This window comes from Gallus gallus, chromosome 8 (assembly GCF_016699485.2).
Source record: "Gallus gallus isolate bGalGal1 chromosome 8, bGalGal1.mat.broiler.GRCg7b, whole genome shotgun sequence".
NCBI classification, from domain to species: Eukaryota; Metazoa; Chordata; class Aves; order Galliformes; family Phasianidae; genus Gallus; species Gallus gallus.
In genome coordinates, this window is record NC_052539.1 from 16,513,088 (window position 1) to 16,535,817 (window position 22,730).

At 41.2% G+C, this 22,730-nt stretch overlaps 1 protein-coding gene and 1 non-coding gene across 19 annotated transcripts in view; one reads left to right on the top strand and one right to left on the bottom strand.

The window, feature by feature from the left end:
• The window catches only part of TTLL7 (tubulin tyrosine ligase like 7), a 79,789-nt gene extending 73,115 nt beyond the window's left edge, over positions 1-6,674 (top strand). For 17 of the 18 annotated variants that reach the window (XM_015290883.4, XM_015290879.4, XM_015290882.4 and 14 more), the window contains 2 exons: positions 819-992; positions 4,264-6,674. In XM_015290883.4, coding sequence (XP_015146369.2) covers positions 819-992; positions 4,264-4,384 — 295 coding nt within the window. In that variant the 3' untranslated portion in view covers positions 4,385-6,674. Of the gene's footprint in view, positions 1-818; positions 993-1,367; positions 1,487-4,263 lie in introns of all 18 variants that reach the window. The other variant, XR_001467863.4, reaches the window with a different exon arrangement.
• A 12,262-nt stretch (positions 6,675-18,936) lies between these two features.
• On the bottom strand, positions 18,937-19,017 carry MIR1761 (microRNA 1761). Its single transcript, NR_035262.1, has one exon. It is a non-coding gene; the product is annotated as a microRNA 1761 (primary transcript).
• Between the last annotated feature and the right edge of the window lie 3,713 nt (positions 19,018-22,730).

Here is a 22,730-nt window from a genome sequence, read left to right on the forward strand (position 1 = left end):
ATAATGGTCTGTAATCTGATCAGTCTTTTGCATGGAGCATAACATAGGCACAAACACAAGTGTTAATGTATATACTAACACTAATATAATCTTCTGTGATAAAACATATCTGATACGTTTATTTTTTCATTTTCTGTTACTGTTTTTGAAAGGGAAATGGCTTTTTAAGAAAACAAACAAAAGCATGATGGTCTGCATGTAAAAAAGAAAGCTTCTGTGCATACACCTCATAAGTTGCACTTAATAGTGGAAGACCACCTCCATATGGTCAGATGGGATAATAGGTAGTATTTTAATGGCTAAACTTAAAAACTTTCTTATTTGGACAAGAGAGCAGAACGTATGCTAATCTCCTTTATGCTCTTTTAGTATTAATTTCTTAGTATCATGGACTTAAAGTATCATTGCGCTGTGGAGAGATTTAGAAATAACATATTGCTTTTATTAATATCACATCAGGTCTGCATTCAGCTGGTAGTCTGTTAAAAATAGCGATTTTTCTCATTCCTGTTATAAGACAGCATGTACAATTATGTGACAGCGCATCTTTATGTGCTAAACATAAGTAATAGCCCTATAAATGCTTAAGGAACATACTAAATGAAATATAGATTTGGGAGATCTCACATTTGAAAATTAACTTTTTAATATGGTATTTGGACTCTCAGCATCTGAATTATTTGTTAAATAGTATAGAACTTTTCTGTAAACAGGCATGTTAATGCGTTTCCTCTTGTTCCTCTATTGTTAAATCTGATATAAAGGAATAAAGTTCACAGATCGCAGAAAATGTGAAGTCTTATCTGTTTCCATAACAGGAACTCTTGGGAAACCATATTCAGTAGAAGCACAGAGGTGGTAACTCCTGAGCAACTCCAGTGTTGCCAACGGATAGTGCAGCTTTGTAAGCACTGCCTGCTAGTGGTGTACAAATATTCATCAGACTCAAGAGGATCCCTGACTGGAATTAGTCCTAGCTGGGATGACACAAGGTATGCATTTCAGTATTCTCTTCCTAAAATACAGTGATCAAAGATGATACTGAGACAGACTTAATCTTATTCCACTACTGCTACACTTCCCTTTAAACCTAGTTCACTATATATATATATATATAAAATATATTAAAAAATCACAACAAAAACCAGGAAAAGCAAAAAGAAAGAACAAAACCCAGATCCCTTGATAGAAAAATCAAAATCATTCTGAGCTCTCTAGCTCACCCATGAAGTGCTTTCAGAAAAACTAGGTATTTAGATTTTGTGCGAAACTACAATTATTAAAGTCTTGATTGCCTACTGCTCAAGTAGCTGCAGCAAAGGCTTTCTGTAAAGTAAACTGAAAATTTCCTTTCTTCGCCTTCTCAGATCCCTCAAAGTCACTGATTCCAGATTTGCATTCCTAGAGGTATCCTAACATGTATGATACTTCTGGCTTGACATTCGCAGTGGGATGCTATAGGGGCTCAGCTCCAGCCAAGGGTCAGGTAAGTGCCATCTGATTTACTGTATTGCACAGTTTTGCAAAGTTGATTTCCAAAGCCTACAGATTTCAAGTTTTATTATTTCATCTCACAGAACATAAATATATTTTCAAACCTTGCAAAACAGCATCATATAGTAAAAAAACCTCTTTGGCACTTACCCGATTCTCCATTGGCTGGTTTAGTTTTTCAACTGGATACAATAAGGATCATATTGTCAGTATGGGGATCACTGAAAATGCTCCCAGTGTGGGAGTCAATGATCTGTAATTTAACAACCTTAAATGGAAAATTAAACATAAGTTTCAAATTACTTAGGTTCCAAATCTATCCATAATGGCAATTTGAATTATTATGTATATAAACTTACAAAAACTTTGTTTATATGAAACATGTCACAGACGCTATATTATAGAAGAGCTTTATGAGTTAAATATCACATGAAAAGCAAAACTTTGATATATTATCTGTTAAATTTATTTTATGACTTAATTGTATACTTGGTATATCTAAGGCCAGTTATTTGATATACTGAACTCATTTGTTATTGTCGTATAAATCTAAAGGCGATTGAACAGTTTAAAACCACCTAAAAACTGCGTTTGTTTGGTCACAGCAAAAGTTAGAAGTATCTTAGCCACAAAACGAATCATATTCAATATTAACATCTACTGAGCTGCAGCAGGAGTATGGTGAAGTAATTTGGTTTAGTTCAGAGTAGAAAATCTTCAGGATTGAAGTTTTTATTGCTTCTACTGTTAATACTGCAGAAAATTTTTCATCGTAACCAACCACAAACTATTCAAACAGATCGGATTACTCTAACGTACTGCAGCTAACAATCTTGCATTTGGAAAGAGATGGAATGGATAACCCAACAAAACTTTTTTCATCTCTGGTTTCCGTGTTTATTTTGACACCCAGTGGAAGTTTATTCAGAATTTTTGCAAGCTAGAGGAATCTAGGACCTGTTAAAGCAATATGCCAGTTAGCTATGACATTCTGAGTTTGAGAAATGTATGGAAGCAAATGCTCTTGCCCATTGTGCCCCACAACATGTAAGGCAATGAACTATTATTTCTAGAAATGGGAAAAGCACAATATTGTTTCACTTCTCATCTAAGTTTCTGTTCTTAAATTACGTAAGAAGCTGCACTACCACTAATATTTTTTTTTACTAATAGTTTAATTTTGCAGATGCAAGAGAACAGAGGATAATTTAATAAATGTACAAGAAGGTCATTGTATCAAGACTCTATAAAATCTAACTTGAAGAAATCTTTTTTGTCTTTTTTTTTCTGACCAGAACACTACTTTTTGTTTTGTGTTGATGACTAACGCTTTCAAAGTTAGCAGATACTCCTTTATTTGGTAAAATCTATTTGTACATAGAAAGAGAAAAAGGTGTAATGAAAACAGCAGGGGTTCTTCTTTCCATTTTTTATATTTGTTCTCAATCCCAGCTCCTAACTCTACATCCACTCTATGTGATGGAGAGAATGAATAGGAGTATTAATGTAAATGGGCATTAATGCCTTTTATTTCCTCACAAAATTAAGTGTAAAGAAAACAACAAGAGCACTCAAAAGCTATACCAAAACCTCTTCAGATAATAGCCAAGAAATAAACTGTGTAAAGTGCCAGACCTTTCACATTTTGATAAATTCACTGATGTTACAATATTTAAGAAATGTGAAAAGTACCATCTATTACTAGGATCCTTACAGCTTGCTAAGTGGCATTATGACATATTCTCTGACAGGCATTAGGACTGTTCTCTGTATCAACAGGAAAACACAGAACTCGGTCTGGTGAGGCTGTGAGCTACGAAACACTCCACCAGCCCAGACCAAATCAGACTTTTTTTCCTGTAAATTGATGAAAACAAAAGAATAATAACATTTTCATAATAATGTGATTCGTAAGATCAATCCTTTAACTTATTCATCATTAATCAATGTGACTCAGTAGAATGATGCAATAATTTTTAAGCAATAATTTATATAATGTGTCGTGTTAATCCATCCTAACACTGACATAATTCATTACAAAGCTCTGATTTTGTGTGGATGTTATTGCTGCAGTTACTGTGCTCATCTAATGATTTCTGCAACTATTAGTAAATGATAAAATAGAACAGATTTAAGAATGAGTATTAGACACAAGAAATCCTTTTTTTTAGCGTTATATAAAATACAAACAATATAGCTGCATGAATACAAAACGGTAAATAGTCAATCATGTGACTCACAACGTTGTCACATCGCTGTTTCTTGCTTTACAAGAATTGTGATGATCGTGTGCCGATTTTTAGGGAGGGAGAGCAGGAAATCAAAGCTAAAAATTGTTTTTTTTCCTAATAAACATTTTTAAACACTGAAATTGTAATAATCTAGTTAACATGAACTGCAGTTTTTACCCAGTTTAAATTGAACAAATAGTGCTATGATAACAAAGACAATGAGTGAAATGTTAAATTTGGATGGCAGTGTTGCGCAGGATGACATTTTATTTACCTTCTTGCTTTATACATTGAGAACTACCAAGATGTTTGATTATCATACACCATCCTGAAATTTTGCTAAACTGTCCCTGACTTTAGGGTCTGTTTCACGAGTTGCTAATTGCCTAGTGCTCCTTATCTTTTATAAATACTACTTATCGTATGTTTTTTCTTGCATATAACAATTATAAAAGTAAGCACATGAACAACTAATTGTTTCAACCTTGAATCTTAGTTTTACCTGTAAATTCTGCTATATTTTTCATATCATTTCTAGGTGTTTATTGCCAGGACCATCACAGTTCATCATGAAATCATCCTCGTCCAACCTCAGCTGCAGTTCATCTGGAATGCCTCGCCCTAACATTTTGTTCACACGCAGATACAGTCACTTGTGAAGGAAAAGTTACTTTTCATTGTAAATAATGGCACTCCATTTTTATTTTCAAATTTATTTTGTGAGCTAAATACAACACTGTTATATATAATATACCATATTATGATAACATTTAGCTTAAAACTTACTGTAAAAGCAAAGCTTTTCTGGGAGCATAATAAACCTTGTTAAGTTGTTTACACACGTGAATGTGTAGATCTTGCTAGGTTTATAAGTAATTCCTTCCTACTAGAAATGTTATTTTTGCTGCAGAATATATAAGATGGAGTTGATCTTGAAAATCCTATTACAGTGTTCCATTATTTTCTACATACAATACTTTTGAGTTGAATATTATTTATTGTAAAGTATACTATTTATTGTCTCAAATGTAAGACACGATCCTTTAAAAAGACAGATGAATAAAAAAAAACTGTAGTAGAACAATAAAACTGTAATTATTATTAAAAATAACCTTACCATTTCTTGGACATGTTTAAAATAATCCCCAAAACTCTGTAAGCCAAACATTTCTCCTCTGAAATTACAGGCTCTGCTTAAAGCTGTTACTCTTCTTAAAGGACACGGCATACTATCTTTTAGAAAAAGTGAAGAAATTCTGTATGCAAACAGTAAAAATATCAGTTCAGGCATTCAGTTTCTAATTGGATTTTTGTAATAATACAGAAGCCAATATTTGTTATCAGGCTTTCATTCACATTAACTGTGGCCTGTGCCTTTGGGAGCAAGCAGTCACCTACAGCTTGTACAAGCATGCATAGTGTGTATTTTTTCTGTTTTACTGCACAAGTGGTAAACATTTTTAGGAAATGTTGCAGCTATAAGATATTATTTCAATCTTACACTAATTGGTTTGCTGTAGTTTTTAGCATACAACTCAATACATACTACAGAATGTATCATCTAACTAGACATTATTTTCTAGACTTGTGGCACCTTTAAATGTTGGAAATATAATTCATTAGAAAGCTCTCATTCAGATTCAGCTTCATGGGCCTGGCTGAAGAGCACTAAAAGAAACTGAGCCAAGGCAAGGATGTAGAATTAACAGGACATGTAACCTGAAAACATCATTCAGGTTTGCTATGTAGACCCATTCATCTCATTCAGCATTGTGCCATATAAGCCTTATTCATTATATAAATAGTTAGTGAAAATGAGTTAATCTAGATTTAAAAACGAATTAAGTTTTTTAACTAAGTAAAGAACAAAGTAATAGATATTTACCAAAGATGTGTTTACTTTCCAATAATAAAAACTGCAGATGTGTTTGTAAATTACCAGTGAATTTTATGTAGGTTGCTCTGAAAGGAATGCCTCCTGTTTATTTCCATGGAAACTGCAACAAATACAAAGAGCACAATAATGCTACAAACAGAGCAAATTTCCAGCTACAAAAGATTGTTTTCCAATGTAGTCACCACCATTAGTTATTCATTTTCACTGGTGATAAACACGAGCCTGCATGTCACGCTCACAGAAGTCTGCATGGCTGTCCAGAACGTGGCCTGTCTTTCATGCTGCTGTCACCAGTGCTGAAACACACCACTCACCGCCTCGCTGTTCTCACATCCACTGTTTGGTGTCCATAAATATTCACCAAGTGTTGATGAATGTCAATGGGATCCGATTCAATGACACACCTTTGCTTCATCTGCGCTTCCATGTCAGATGCCATTCTGTCAGACAGCAACAAAATGTAATGGAATACCTAGTGGGAAGGTTCAGCCTCTACTGCCATCCCACCACCACCCAACTCTGATATCGTGGCCAACATCATAAAATAGGAGGCATTACATTCAGAGCAGCCCTCATAAGTATACACTAAAAAATAATTTTGGGGGGGGAAGTTGTCCTCAGGAGCAAGTACATTAGAGCATTTTGAATATCCAGAGATTTAAGAGATATTTAAGAGACTTAAGAGATTTAAGACTTAAAGTTGTCTGGAATTTAATGTTTTAAACCTTAGACATAGCATGTATATCAAGTTGGGAATTCTGGTAAGATTTTTGATGTCTGTGCTGTTGTCCATCAGTTCTAGAACTGCAGGATACAACACAGCAAAAAATATTTGTAAACAATTAACAAACCTCTGAGATAAGCCAGATATAAGTAGTCTTCTAGTCTGGTAAAAATCTTTCATTTTCATGGTAATACTACTTTACTAATATAGTATATTCACAATAATTGTATCTCTCTTTAGATTCCAAACTACTGATAGTGACTACTGATAAAGCGTACTGTGGTTATCTGTAACACACAATAAAAGCTGTACATTCTCTCTTCCTGGAGGAGGCTTCCACTGTATTCTGCTGTTGGTCATAGTGGGAAAACCAGCTTCCAGCCTAGCCTGCCAAACTCAGACAGAACCCTGTGACAGCAGGCTCACGTGACTCTATTTCTGCTAATACTAATTTTGTTCTTGTTTTGTTTTAAACCTCTTTTGATCAGTATTTCCAGAGGGCAGAGCTGGGACAGGTCAATCTGCATGGAGTACTCCGGCAATGCAAAGAGAACTCCTACGGGCAGACCTAGAAAAAATAACACACTTAGTATGTACAAAAGTGGGCCAGATGGTTGGTGTATGTCTGACCTTAATTTATTTCTGGTAACCTTTCCTAACGTGGTACTGCGTTCCTAACAATGTGGAGATCAATACATAAAATAAGCGTAATCTCACATTTTCTTGCCAGCCTCTGAGAACAAGTGCACGTGGCCCACAAGGGAGGGCAGGCTGGCTGCACCTGCAGTCGGATCCAGGCAGTGCAAAGGGGGGAAGCACTGCTGTTTTCCTCCTGCACTCACTTCTGACCCTGGGCTCGTTTTGTAGCTGCACGACAATCTCAGCAACTAAAAAAATGCCTCTGGCGTGAGCGGGGCTGTAGCGTTAGCCGGAGCAGCGCTTCTGGCTCGCGGCCCCGGCTGAGCTGCCGGCTGCGTTCCGGCCAGGCCCTTGGAAAACGCCGGGCGACGAGCGGCTTCCCTAGCTGGATTCCATTAATGAGCTAATCTTCGTAAACCCGCTGATACTTATTCAAAAACACTGCCGCTTAGAGGAGACTTGCATTTCCCGTTCGTTTTCCTTGGGAACGGCTGGCAGCACGTGCAGCGGCACCCTGCCGGCCTCGCGCTGCTCCTCCCGAGTCGCCGCGCGGGGCGGGCGGGGGGTCCCGCGGCGCTGCACGAGGCGGCACGAGGCGGCCGCCGGCCCGGGAGGCGCCGCGCTGCCGCCCGCGTGTGGCCGCGGCACGAAGCGGGGCTCACCCCGCCGGCCCGGGGCCGCCGGCAGAGGGCAGGAGCAGCAGGTAAGGGGCGGCTGCGGAGGGGAGGGAGGGACCGACCGCCCAGAGGCGGTGCTGCAAAACGCAAGCTGTAATCACCGTAAAAAAAAAAAACAACAAACGAACAAACAAAAAACCCCTGTCCTGCTAGCTGGGTGTCCAAATCAACACGTGGTAATGATGGCGTAGCCAGGCTAAGCTCATGTATGGAGCGGATATTTGGAAGGAGGCAGCAGCTGCCCCGATTTGGGTGCAAATGTCTCCCGGCTTCCTCAGCGCGGGACACCTGCGGGGTGCAACGGCTGCGCCGTGCTCGGGCCACTGCTTAGCGAGGTGCGCAGCTGCACGGCCGGGTTCAGAAGTACCACTTACGAAATCCCACAAAGTTTTCACCCCGTATTCGTGCTGTGAAGCGGTGCTTAAACCTGTGAGAGCGCAGCCCGCTGGCATCTCTGTCAGCCTTTAGTGGAGAAAAACACCTTGGGCGCTCGGTGGGAGTTGTGCCGGTACGTGCTGTGAGGAGGGCGCCCGGGGGCTGACCGGAGGGCATGGCGGGAAGCTGCTTCATTGCTGGTACCTGAGTGCTCTGCGCTGCCGGGCCCAGGAGTTTCGTTTTCTGGTAAAAGAAAGTGCATATCAATTTGCTTCTTTAGCTCTTGGTAACGAGCTTGGGATTCTAAGTATGAAATCGGAGCGGCAAGGAAAGTATACCTTTGAAAGGGTTGGTTTGGCAAAGTAACTTTCGAGGAAACAGAATATTTCATAGCGATACTTATTTGGCGGACCTCGGCCTTGGGCTGACGTTCTGCCTGCCGTATTTCGTTCTCTCTGGGGATGCCAGCCACTAATTTCTGATTCTCTGTCCAGGAAATCAAACGAATTGATATCAGCTGTTAAAACTACATCTGAATGATTTCGTTGCTCACTTTCGCTGTTTAACGTACAAACGTGAATTTACAGCTTTTGCCCTTTCCTTGAATCTTCAAGTGGGAAGTTTGGAATTGCGTTCATTAATCCATTACATTACAACAGTTACGTAACATCTAATTTAGGCATTTGCAAACACGACTATTTACAAGTTAGCTTTGCGTGCAGTGTTAAAACGGTTAACTTGGAGCCGCTGTGTTTATTCCCATTTTCGGGAGAAGATCGTTTGCTGTTAAATCGTGTAGCTATTGGGAAAACCTTTCACTCTGGCATTTGCTAAAAACGTTTGTAATGTTTTTCTGCGTGTGGTGAAATTCCCATGCATTAGTTGTTATTCTGCCTCTGTGTTCTTTGTTCTCTGTCAGCCACCTCTGTGCAATTTCCTATGTTGTTCAAATGTTTTGTTAATGCAGAAGCTTCTTTGTTGGTATGTAAATAGCTGTAGCACTTAGGACTCTCAAGGAATCCAGCAGTAATTTTACCATTTCTGTGTATGGAACAAGAGCAGATTCTACTTGTGGGGGAGCGAGACAGACAGTCTTAGTGGGTTTTTGTGTGTGTGTGTGTGTGTCCTTGTTTCTTCTTTTAAAGCAAAAGGCAGCCTTCACTTAGCAAGGAGAACTCTTATCACTGCACTTAGCACTCCCCTTCTTTCACAATCAGTGATATTACCACAAATTATGCATTTAAAACTGATTTGTACGGCCTTTAATTGCCCTGTGAATGGGTCTATCTGTTCTTAGTGACATGGAGCAAAATGGAGCCTGCCTCTGGCTGAAATGGTGGTTGACACCGAGCTCCAGAACCTGCTTTATATTCCACATCGGCTGCACAGCGGTCGGTCACCTCCGCACGTATCGCTGTCAGGAGTTATCAGCCTCGTCGAGGAGGGCAGCAGAGTGCAGGGAAGTGACCCGTGCCCGCCGTGGCTGCTGCACTGTGATCAAACAACTGCTCGTGGCTGCTGGAAGGCAGTTCTGCCAAGCGCTGTTACGCAGCTTGCTGCAGCGGGGTGACGGCATGTGCAGCTCGCTTGCTGCAAAGGTCTGGCTTTGAAAGCTGAGGGTGGCGGTCATGAAGTACAGCGATGCCCAGAAGGGCTAAGAGGAGTCAGGACATCTGGTAGGAAAATTCGGTATCCTGGAGGAGGTTTTGCATTCAATGTTTTCCTTGCGCCCATTCTTGTGGAAACAATTTGCTCTGTTGCAGCAGAACGAAAGACTGCTCCATTGAGTGCTATCTGTGAATTTTTACTGAGTGGAATTGTCATCTGACTATCTATGCTTTTGCTTGTCCCTGCCATAATTCACCACATTCCACGTTTTAGAAGTTTTTCAGAAGAGAGTAGAGGGCCCTATTTTCTCAATAAGAGATTTCCATAAGAAGATAAAGGAAAAAATGTCACAGTATACCTGCGTTGCAAGTTCTGCATAGGGCATTTCTTGATCTGACTCAGATATCAGACGTTGCCCAGTTGTCATTGCATAAGGATTTGCCGTGGGAGTAATTTGCTTTGCAAAGAGAAATACAGCTCTGAGGATACCCATGTGGACTCAGCAGTCCATCGAATGATGCAGCCGGTGTGAGACTGGCCAGAGGTAAAAATGCTGTGTGTTTCCAGGAGGATGCACCTGCACCCGAAGCCAGCCTTGTGCACAGGCACAGCTCTGCTGAGTGCTGAATGTTCTCAGCTTTCACTGAGGTTGCTTCCTTGTGGCTCTGACATTGCTCTCTGTGCCCAGGACTTGCTGTGTGCCGCACACGACTGCAGGCTTTGTTGGTACAAACTCATGTTTGGTAAAATAACCAATATGCAATAGCCTTTCCAAATGCAGTAAATTAGGCAACTCAGCATCGCTAATAAGAAGCAGGATGGATTGTGCAGATATCTGTACTATCTCTGGTACCTGAATTAGCAGGCGGTGTGAAGTGCGATGTATTTTTAGTTAGAAACGCCATGGGTAAATGGCCAGCAATCTCAAATGTATGTCAGGTGGGAAACAACTGCAGCTGCCACAGCTACCCTTTCCCTTTCAGGCCCATTAGGTGATTGCTGGCATTCTACTGAGCAGGATAATTGGGAATTACAACCTGTGCTTGCAGGGTTTGTGCCTAATAGAGGTAATCCCTTCTTTTACACAATCGTATAGGATTCCAGCCATCTGATTTCTTTTATTCTAATTCAGAAAATGAATAAAGTACCTGTATCGAGATGACATAGTACTAGAAAATAAGCTACAGGGCAGCTTAAGTTTAGTCACATCATTGTCTATTGCTTGGGTGTTCAGTACATTATGCCACCAGAGGCAACAGAGAGAGCTTATTGGCGTAGTGGAAAATAAGTTCTTCTGACACTTAAAATAATTTCTACAAGTGTTGGTGAGCAAGGCCTGACAGCCTCTTCCAATCGTTAATTTACTTAACTTGTGGGAAGATCTGTCAGAATGCTCAGCATGAATTCCTGCGGCTGTGTGGTTGGGTTTTACTCAGGGTGCACTAAAGTTCACTGTATTGCACACCAAGCACGGGCTTTGTGTACGCCTTGAGTTTTGTCTGCAGTTATTTTGGAGGATGTGTTCCTCGCCTGTCACTGCCTCCCTTGGTTTTGTTTTGAAATGTGTGACACAAACCAGAGACAGCTCTCTTCCTCCCTTCAGCCTTTTGGCATACAAAGAAGTGGAGCGCTTTGCTCCACCGATATGCCGCTGGGTTTGACAGTGCTGGTCACAATTGCTGAATAACGGAAACACGGATAGCGAGAGAATTTTGGGGGGAAAATGTTGTACAGTGCAGCAGTTTCTTACTTACGTGTTTCCAAGCTGTTGGTATCTCACTTGCTCACATTATTACAGCTTTCAGAGTAGTGTGGCTGTTTGGTGTGATAGGGGAAGGCATCACTAACACTCAGTGTTCTTTCTGAAGTGGGAAATTTTGCAGTTTTCTCCTCCCTACATCCTCCCCTACCCCCCCCCCCCCCGATCAGGTAAGGAAACAGTAAGTACTGTACATCTTACAGCTTCCAAATGCTAACAAATCTGGACTCGAAGCAAAGGTTTAATAGCTATATCAATTAACAGCTAATGTGAATCAGTGTTCAAACCATCCCAGTATGTGTTCTAATCTGCATTTGAATACAAATGTTCCTATACAAAATGCGTTTGAATTGTCCAAATGCTATTCAATTAATGTACTTTGTAACATCCCTGGATGTTATATATGCATGGGAATCTTCTTTCAAGTACACAAATACATGTATTATTAGTGGTAATAGAAAACCTATTTAGGATTAGGAAGCTGAAGTAATTGGATGGTTACTCTTCCTTTAGAAACACCCACATATGGAAGAAGCTTGGCTCTCAATCAAGCTTTTGGAATGATGGGATCTATTTCACAGTAATTTTCTTCTCCTGTACAGATTGCAACAACACGATGGGGATAGCTTTACTGGCTATTACAGTCAAGTCAAGTAGATAAAATTGGTATATGCTTTTGTTTTAGTTGGCTGCGATATAACCTGTTCTAACATTCTAGGAGGACAATTGTATATCTTCTTTTGTATCAACAACGATAACATCCAGTAATGCTAATATGCATATTGTCGTGTCAGCACTTTCATTATTTGGGAATTTGTATCTCACTTGGGTTGCAGTTTAGCTCACAGAGCCTCAGCAGGAAATATAACACCATACTGTAATTATTTAATCAACAATAAATTGTACTTCCCTGTGTTGTGCCACTGCGCCTTATATATTTTTTTAAAGAAAATATATCATTTGGAAGCAACTTTTCTTTTGTTGTACATCTGCTGTTGAACCATCACTCTTCAGTATAGCCCCGTAATTGGGCTCTCGCAATGCTCCCTTCATGCGTCCATACCTCTATAAAATTTACTATCAAGTTCTGTTATTCTGCAGAGAGAAATGGTTTCACAGGTTGGTTGTGCCGGTTGTAGGCAAGTGAGAGCTGAGAATATTTCTAGTTCTGGGAAGTGTGTGTGGGAATCTGAAAGTGACTGAGCCATATGACGAAGCAGATATACCGCAGAGACACTGCAGATCGTGTGCTGTCTTGCTTAATATGCAGCGTTCCGTGGCATCGCAGCTCCTCAGCAGATTTTGGTAATGTCACCAGTTGCAGTGCAGTCAGTAATCAGCATTTACAGTAGTGAAGGTGTCAATAGCACGGTCTGCATCAAGCAGAATTTTCAGCTGCAAGGTGTTCTGTCCTGTTGTCCTTGCACAAATGAATTCTCTTGACATTAATACGGCTTTTCCCATTTTGCCTTGCTGATGGCTCAGCCTGCTCATTTTTGTTTTTTGAGGAAAACTAACGTTAGTGGTTTTTTGAAGCCAGCTGTAAGAAAGCCTAATGGAGGCAGGTGTGGGAAGTGGTGTAAAGGCCGGGCGCTACCGCACCCAGCTGCTCTTAGCAGAGAGTGCTGTGTTTCTCTGCTGCAGTTTCTAGAGAGCAAATGCGGCTGTTACCTGAGAGCTTCCAGCACTACCCAGGGAGCACCACAGGCAATGTAGCGTTTGTGCCTTTGAGGTTCTATCCTGCTTCCCTAGAGCCAGCCTGGCCCAGGTCTGCGTTGTTTTCAGTGAGGAAGGTAACACTGTGCCTGGCGATGCGGCAGCTCGCCCACTGAACAGATGTCTAGCCAAAAGTACTGCCACTAAAAACAGAAAAAACTATGGATATCTTAATGGAAATGTAGCTACTTTTTCTCTTTTCTCTCTCTCTTTTTTTTTTCCTTTATTTTTCTCCAGAAACTGCATACTTTTTTTTTTCTCCTTACAATGATTAAACTCATGAAACACACAACAGTAGCACTCCAGCCAGGTCCTGTGCAGAACCAGGGACAAACACAGGAATTGCCTGGTGAGCCCTCAAGCAGTCAGATGTCCGTCTGGAGAGACTTGTCACCTGCAGAGGAAGTCTCTGCCTCTGGCCCCTGGTGCTGGGTTCATTTGTGCTGCAGTTCTGTGGCTGCGTGAGCAAGCTTACAGTGCTTCTCCCTTCTGACAAGTGAGGTGTAGCTCAGCCTGCAGGACGTGCTCGTTCAAAACGCAGCCAAATAATCGTAAATCAGCATAAAGGGCTGAGTTTTTGTGCCACAGCAATCAAGAAATTATTTCAGCACTACTGATGATGATTTTTCTGAATTATTATAATTATTAGAACGGTTTTCTGCAAAACTGCTGGGGAAGGGAGGGAGATTTTTCACAGCTGAATGTTTTCTTGTTGCCAAAATGGAGTGAGAGAGCGGTGTGCGAGTAATTGCCCCTGCCTTTTTGTGCTGCAAATTATTAGTGGGATTTTTAATTTTTCCTGAATTCCTGTGGACATTCTTTTTAATCAAGTAGCGCAAACTACCCTACCCCTGTGTAACTGGGGAACAGCTCTTAAGCTAACAGTAGTTTTCTTTTTCTACGAATTAACATCAAGTATCTACTTTTCTATCTTACACTTTCAGCAGGTGCAATATAAGAGATGGCACTATTTGTGCAATCCAACACTGTCAGGCTGTATTTTGAGAAGCATTTGCCTACAGGAAATATGAGATGCAGGCGCACCCAGCTGGTCTGTGGGCTGGCAGTCCCTTCCTGCAGGGGTACAGCAGCTCTACTGCAGGTCTGTCCCCATGTCCCTTTACAGGGCTCCTAGAGGCCCTGTGAGCCCTGGTTTGAGCAGTGGAAGAGGACGGTGGGAGTATCAGTGCTAGTGTGGCAGGGTGCAAGGCGATGCTTACTGGAAAAACCATGGGCTCTATGTGGCTGTAAGGTTTCTGAGCCTGAGTGGTTGCTGATGTGGGGCTTCCTTTCTGCATTCAGTAGAAAATTCTTGTCAGGATCAAGTCTCTAACTGTCACCCACAACAAATCCAGCTCACAGATGGCATCCTTGAGCTTACTTATTTTTATGGGATTTGCTTTTCCTACGTATTCTGAATTGCATGGTATCACATGAAAATTCCATTTTGAGTATCTCTTAATAATACAACATAAAATATTGGTGTTACTGAGGAGTCTGAACTGTCGCTGATGTGGGAAATGTTTGTATGAACGGGATTAGCTTGCATATGTAATTCACATAACTCTGCGATCTGGGAAACCTGCAGTTGTTTGGAAGAGAAATAGGTGGATTATCAGATGTATAGAATAGTCAAGTATTCTAATTACTGGGGTAGTTAAGGAAGAAAAACCCGAAGTCCCCCCAAAGGAGTTTTCTAGTTTAAACCGATAATTGCAATTAAGAACTTCAAGTAAAAGAATTATATAACGTTGCTCCATTCTGCTATTAAAAGCTTTAACTTTTTCTCAGTTAGAATTGAAAGAGGAAAACGAATCTCAAAAGGGCTTAATTAACTACTAAACTTGGGTGCTTATCAACTAGAAATATTATTTGATTTCCCTAGCAATAGAAAATACATAAACGTAGAGATTTTAAAGATCAAAGATAAAATAATTAAGAAAACAATGATTGACTATTTATTTATTTATATTCTTAATTATTTTTTTTAAGCTTGGCATTTCAGGTTTCCCCCTCCCGCTCCTTACTGTGGATTATTAGGATTTGGTATTTAACCTTGCATTTATTGGGTAAGCTCTAAATTAAAAGGCTAAATAATGGATGTGACCTCTAATAAAGCCTTAGTGGGAAGAAGTTACTCTCTGATCCATCAGCTGTATCGAGGGACTGAAAGCAGGGAGTCTCTGCCTTCAGTTCGTGTTTGGGTTCAACTGTAACTGAAATAGCTTCAGTTCAGGTGTGGTTCAGGTCAGTAGCTGTGCCTGCGGTGTGTTCCTGGAAGGCCCAGTGGGCTGCACAGAGCTCAGTTTGCACAGACACAGCCTGCTGTGCCCTTCCCTGGCTCTCCTGCTGCACTGCTTCCCTCCATCTCATGGAACCTCGTGCAGGGCTGCGGCTGCTGCACGGCATGGTGTGTGCGCTCACCCAGGGGATTGCGGGACAACTGATGTTACAGAAAGTTGAAAGCAGCCTTGCAGTTTTTGAGGGCTGGTTTCCAGGGGGGTACAATTTGCCTACAGGCAAGTGGTGAAGTGCTGTAGAACAAGCCATCTTAGAAATGTGGGGCAGGATGAGCAGGCATCACTGAGACCGTTCCCTTTTCTGCAAGCAGGAGTCTTAAACCGGTGGCAAGTGTTTGAAAGATCCAGCTCTTACACACAGTGCAGCTTTGGAATGTGCTTGCTTGGTTTGCGATTGATTTTGCAGATGATAAGTCTGTATCTGAGGGTAGCAGAAAGCCACAAATGTTTGATCTGCAAATAGCGGGAATTGTTTAGAGCAGCACCCGTGTTCTGCTCAGATCTCAGTGATTGCACAAGCCCAGTCCAGCTGCTGGCAGTCAGCATTCAAGAGAGAAACAGTTACGACCCGATAGGAGATTGCAGGAGTACCCAGTGAGAGCACAGTAAAGCTGCATAGCAAACTCTCAGCTGTGAGCCTCAAGGTTCATTCTTGCTCCGACCTGTTCCTGTGCGTCTCCTTGGTTTTTGCCCCAATGTCCTCTGTCTGAAGCAGTGAGCTGACACTAGAGCTGAGTCAAGTGTTTCCCCTCTCTGTTTTGCCATCCAAGATGTTCTACAGCTGCGTCCTTGTGGACAGACAGCTGCTGCAGAGGAGGACTGAGACAGCTGAGAGTGGGAGCTGTGACAGGTGGAGTGGTCCTACAGTGCAGCGCTGTGGAGATAATTGGTTTGGGGTCAGTCTTAAGCTTCATGTTAGATGTGTTTCTTTGATACCTAATTCAAACTGGAATTGTCAGTAATTTATTTTGTTATTTTTACTGAATGCATATAATATTTTATATACGCAGGAGTTAGATCTCTCTCTCTCTCTCTTTTTTTTATTGGTGGTGTGATAATTTCTTCCATCCCAAATTTTGTATTCTGGTGCCCTTGGTATCTGTTGTGCAGCCAGTTTCTATTATCAAAATTCATCTTATATTCTCTTCCCTGAGATGTGCTATTTATCTATTTATTCTTATTATTTACATTGTAAAGATACATATAGCACCATTATTTCAAGCAGCTAAATCTCTGCTGGTGAGGTGTGGTTGTAAGTTTCTCAGTTTATGTTCTCATCATTCAGGGCTTAGGTAGAATTGTTTGAAGTATGACCCCATTAGTGTCTCTTCTCTATTTATATATAATTATTAGTTTAAAATTTCACTCATTAGGATAGCTCTATAAGTAAAACACCTTCTGGTTCTGCAGGTATGGTAGGAGCACCAATCCAACGGTGTGGTCATGGTGATTCTCTGTGATTACTCGGTTCTGTGCGTGGATGCAGCAGTTTAGCTCCATGAGTTCCATCACAATTGTTTAGGGAAGACGTTCAGAAGCTCTCACCTGATTCGACTTTCTAATTTCCTGATGGGTTTTCCTTTGTTTTACACATCAGACAGGTACATCTGTGTCACGCAAGGTAGATGGCTGCCTGAAAGATAATCGGGAACTACTTTTTGTGTGCTTATGCAACATACATTCTTCCTTATTCGTTGCTCTCAGAAGAAGGAGGACAAAGCTTTCAAAATGCAGTTCCTGAAGTTAGAGCCAAAAACATACTGACACATCTCAATTAAAAGAGGAAGGATTTACAGTTGCTGAGCGTTTTGAAATTGTCAGTGATGTCCAAAAGAAGTGCAAATATTCTCCTACATCGATGAGAAATGTCTCATCTAGCTTTGCATGTTGGTCTGAATGCTTTATTTTAGGTACTTGTTTTTAGGAAATTGTCCATTGTTGATTAGACTTTCTCACAAACATAAACGAAGAGAAGCATTTGCCCTCCTTTAGTACTTTTAAGCCCATGTGTACCCTGAGGATTAATGTCTTTAATTTAGATTACTTGCCCCAAATGAGAAATAGCCCGAAGGTTATTTGGCCCCACTCACCTACCACATGGAGTTGGTTATAAACATTATTGCTGCAGCTCTGTGCAGCCCAGGTGGAAAGGACAGGGATTATTATTAAACGTTTTATAGCACAACAGATGCACATACAAACAGCCTAACAGAAAGGAGACAAAATAGGACAGCAGTAGAGGAAAACGAGGATATACTGATATCCCTGGTGAAGCAGAATTTAATCCAGGTGCTTTGGGAGAGTAGGAAGGCCCAGCGAGGTAAGATGCAGGATATGCTATGAGGTGACGTCCTTTTTATTCTGCTGCTACACTTAAACAGCCGTGTTTACACTGAAATGTACAGCAGATGCTTTACTATTTGCTGGTCTTTGTTTCTTCCTGCCTTGACTTCAGGATTAGTAAAGTACAGCTGCCGGAAAAATAATGCAATTTATTGTAATCTTTTTTCTAAAATTACATACCCTTCTCTGCATACGTATTTTTTTTATTGAGATTTTTGTGCATTTAAATACGAGATTAATTACTTTGATGAAGAATATTGTAATATACATATATATATATGTATATATAGGATGTGCCCGATGAAGGAACAGACCCAAAAGCAGCGTGTTTAGTTTTGTTTTCACCCAACTCTTAGCTGTGATAGTGATTAAAAAAAAAAAAAAAAAAAAAAAAAGCCTTTTAAAGTATTTTAAATCAAAGGCTCAGTGCTATTCATAAGATCGGTTTTGGGAGTAGTGTTGAAAAAATTATTTTTAAGTGCTGGAATTGCTGTGCAGAGAAATTGGTGTCAGTACTGCCTGTTCACCAAAAGAGAGCAACATTGGCCTGCGGTATGTGCTGCAGGCACGGAGCCATTTTAACTTGTGAGCAGGAACATATTGTCCTCTGCCTCAGAGTCTGTATTTTACCTTTCTCTGAACGTGATGGATGCGGTGCAATTATTAGTTGGGTTTATGGCTATTGATGGCATATTGTTTATGAATCATACTTTTATCTTTCAGATGTTTATGTGTAATATGTTTCCTCATTCATTATGATTTCATTTCGGATAGATATTCCTGCGTTTGCTGAAGCATTGCTGCTGTTTTCCCTATTAGAAACTTTTTTTTCAGCATCAGACTTTGCACTCGTGAATTTTCTTCAGCTAAAACCATTAAAATATACTGAACATTTGCAGTTTTATTAAACGCTTTGGAATGATATCAGCTATATTTTTTTAATTGATTTGGAAAAAATGATCTCAAAAGCCTAGAAATATTTTTTTTGTCTGTTTGTTTATTTTAGTATTCATGATTGTCAACATCCTGAGCGTGTAGAATGTTTCATTTTACCTTCAGTTTCATTCTGCCGAATACTCCTCTTAGCCCCAAGGCTAATAAATGCACTCAGATACATCAGGATGCTTTTTTAGCTAAATGTGTAGCAGTGCCTGAAGTCACTTTGCTGAAGTACTGTACTCAACATCAGTTGGTAACCGTGAATTCTTTTTTTTTTTTGAAAACAAAAAAGTGACCCCTGAAATAAAAGTACAAAAGATTTATAATGCACAAGGTTGTTTTCAGACAACAAATATTAATCTACAGTGTCCCAAACCTATTTCATTCCTCATAGCTTGCATGTGGAATGATTATTAGCAAGTGGGCTGTTTTCATTGTTTCCAGCTATAACTACGCCCTGCCGTCCTCTGATGGTGTCTTGTCACGCACTGCAGTGCGGGAGCCCCTTCCATCTGCGCCGGCTGAGGCAAGGACAGCTCTTACTGCACTGAGGGCAAAGGGACATGAGCTGTCCTGTGCCAGGCTGAGAAGAAGGGTTTTCTCCCTCCTCATGTGAGCAGAGCAGGATGAATGGACCTGAATGGACTCCTTGTTTTAGCTCCTGTGTAGTCCAGAGTTTGGAATAAAACAAGTTAGGATAAAAGTTCTTTGCTACTCTTTTCCTATCAAGCCAGTAGAAATGAAGTGCTGTGAACTTTCCAGTCATTCCCAACATCCCAGTAACACATTTCTCCAGGGCAGTAGGACTGAGTGAATGCAGCAGCTCTGCTTGCAAGGACGCTGTGAGCCGGGGCCCTCGGGCTGTGCCCTGCTGAAGGTCCGACGCAGGTCCTGCTGGTGCCCAGGGCTTTCAGCACTCAGTGCCCTCGGGCAAGGCCCCGGCTCCTGAAAGGCTCTTGAAAAGATCCCGCAGTCTGAACGGCTGCATTGGGATTTGCTTTAGGGAAATGTCAGCTGGATGGCAACTTCCAATGCACTGGAGGATGGAGCACATGTTTGTTCCGTGACCCTTTGCTGGCTGGGGCCAGCTAGGGAGTGCAGGGGGAATAGGGGGATGAACAGGTGCTGTCATGTTTATTGGGAACGTGGATGGTTCATAGTTACAGAAATGAAATGCAAAGTGTGTGTAAAATAGGAGTGAGTTTGAATCTAAACGTGGCCAGAGGCAGTGTAAATGGCAGTGTGTTTGTAATAGGGAGAAAAAGTGCTTCAGTGCTGCAGGCAGGAAGTTCTGGTGTGGGGGTTACTGGGTGCAAAATAATTTCCTTCTGTAGCCTGGACTTTTCCACGTGTGTGCCTCTGTTTACTCCTATTTAAAATAAATACTTAATTTCTGAGTTCAGTATTCTGTGACAGTTTCCTGTGAAGAACAAAAGGCCAGCTCTGTCAGATGCTTGTGGGAGTGAGAGCAGGTTCGGGCCCTGGAGAGCTAAGCAAAGATAGAGCAAGTAGATTTGGCTGTGCCTGAGGCTTTGAGCCTGTGTTTGTTTGTTGTGGTGTGTCTGCAGGAAAAAGCAGCTCTTCATCTGAGGCCTCCGTGCTCAGAGGGCGACCCTGAGCGTGCCAGGCAGGCGCTGCCCCCGAAGGGCCACCTGCACAGCTCCCTGCCAGCTGTGCAAAAGCATCCAGCCTGGGTCTCCTCCCCCCAGCAGAGCTGGCTGCTTCAGCTGCCCAAAGTCTAAACGTAGGGCCTGTATATAGACAAGACAAGATGTATATATATTTAGCAATCTACTGGCACACACATGCACAACTTTTACTCAAGATCTCTCAAGCCAGAATTCTGAAAGGATTGTTAAATAAAAATATATTTCTCTGGAAATAGAGCATGTCTGAAACTGCTGCTTCAAAGGTGTGAGCTCTTGTAAAAGAATGTTGGCTGGTTCTCAGCAGAGTGGGGGATGCTCATTCTGTCCAAATGCAAGGTGTTCTGTGTAGCTAGAAAGCTTAATTCAGGAAGACAACTGCAGGACTTTGTCTGTTGCTTCTTTCCATAGGTCAGACTTGTAGATCAAACTTCCTAATATTGACCCCCAGTGCGCAGCAGGAGTGTTCTCTCTTTCTGAACTACAGAGGTTTGTTATGCATTATACAGGCTGGAGTCTGCACGGGAAGCATCTAAATAAGAGACCCCATGGTTTTTTTTGCATTTATAGTTTTGTACATAGTTCTTGACCACTTGTTTTTGGTTTTCTTCTTAGGTGGAAACTGTTGAATTGTTGAGCTAGACTATTCTTTTGACTCACTTTAGTAGTTTGCTGTGTACACAATCAGGAGTGGTATTTTAACTATTAAGTTGTGTGAATTTATCAATATAAATTAAACGGACTTCAGTGTGAATGCCAGTTGTATACACATGGGATAAATAGGACTTTTATTTCCAGACAAAGTTTGTACAATTTCTGTGAACAAAAGGTGCCTATCAGCTTTTACAAATATTGGTAAGTGTAATCTGCAGCGCTGTTACTGAGCCCTTCTTGGGCTGAGATCTGTATTTTTCACAACTGCTGCTGCTCTGCTGCTTTTGTTGTTCTCTTACAGAAATCTTCCACTCCTGGTGCTCTGGTTTGCAGGAATGCAAACAATAAAACAGTGAAACTACCAGTCCTAGACTAAGAATTCTGGGTAATTCTGGTCAAATGAGTTTGAGTGGCCTTTAGGCTCCCACAGGCTGAAAGCAGGGGAAACTAAAGCATGGGGGCTACCATGCAGGTTGGTTAGTGCTTCTGAAATGGTAAGCAACCAAGTGTGCATACACTGACAGCCTCCTGTGCTCAGCCAATGCCCTAACGGACACCGTAGCTACGCAGAAGTTTCTTGCTCTAGACTGCATCCTTCAAGAGTCATGGGCAATTGCCTGAGGCCAGCGCCCAGCTGCTCCAAACTGTGGCAGTGTCAGCATGAAATAACTGTCGAACCTTCAGCAGGGAACACTTTTCAAAGTCATACTGTGTTCCTGCGCAAGTGAGGCTTGAGAGACAAATATACTATATACATTTGTTTAAAAAGGAAAAAAAAAAATTAAAAAAGAAAAAGAAAAACAGAACAGTAACTGTTCTGCCATCTTTCCCCCCATATTTTGGCCACCTTGATTAGTGATCGAAGCTTATGGAGATGTTCCAGTGCTTTGCTGATTTTTAGTTTGCCTCTTGTTTCCAACTATTGATGACTATTTTCTGCTCATCTGCCTATGCAAAGCAGTGCTCAAAATGCTTTATGCACTTGGTAGTGGAATTTCTGGAAGAGCTAAATTGCAGCTGCTGAGAGAGAGAAATTATTGGAATGGGAGAAGGTTCCAATTCAAGTCTTGCTGTGTGTGCTTCTGTGATTTGTTTGCATAACGCAGCACTGTAGCTCTTACCACCTAAACAGCCCTGCATCATCTGGTCTCCTGCTGTAAGGGTGAGATGTCTAAAAGCGCAGCAGGGGCATGAAAATTACAGAACTTGGAGATCAGAATTGACCAATACAGAAGTTACAGTAATTGTTTAAATCTGTAGTATCCAACTGGTGGATGATGGCTTCAGACTTCTGCTTCTCATAATTATTTTAACAAAGCTGCAGCTTTTAGTCATGTCTGATGTGAATCCAGAGAGCAGCCGTTGCTCTGCAGTGCTCTCTGCAACAGGACGTGGATGCTTCTGCCTCACCGCTGGCAAAATACACTTCTTCTACAGAAGGGTGAAAGGTGTAGCTGTTGCCAAAATAAAGGGTGTGAGCAGTAGAATGGTATTAGTTTTTTTTTTTTCTGAAATAATACAGGCTTCTGTCTTACCCAGAAGGGTTTCCTAGGATTAGCAGTCATTTAAAATCTTGTAAGCATATACCTGAAATACAACATGGAATTATCATTTCCTATTTCATTGTTCTTGTTTATGTGCTGCCAGTGATTCCTGGGTCTGTAAATTATAGCTAAGTTACTCCAGCCTACAAATCCTGATGTTTTTGCACAATCTCTGTTGTGAACA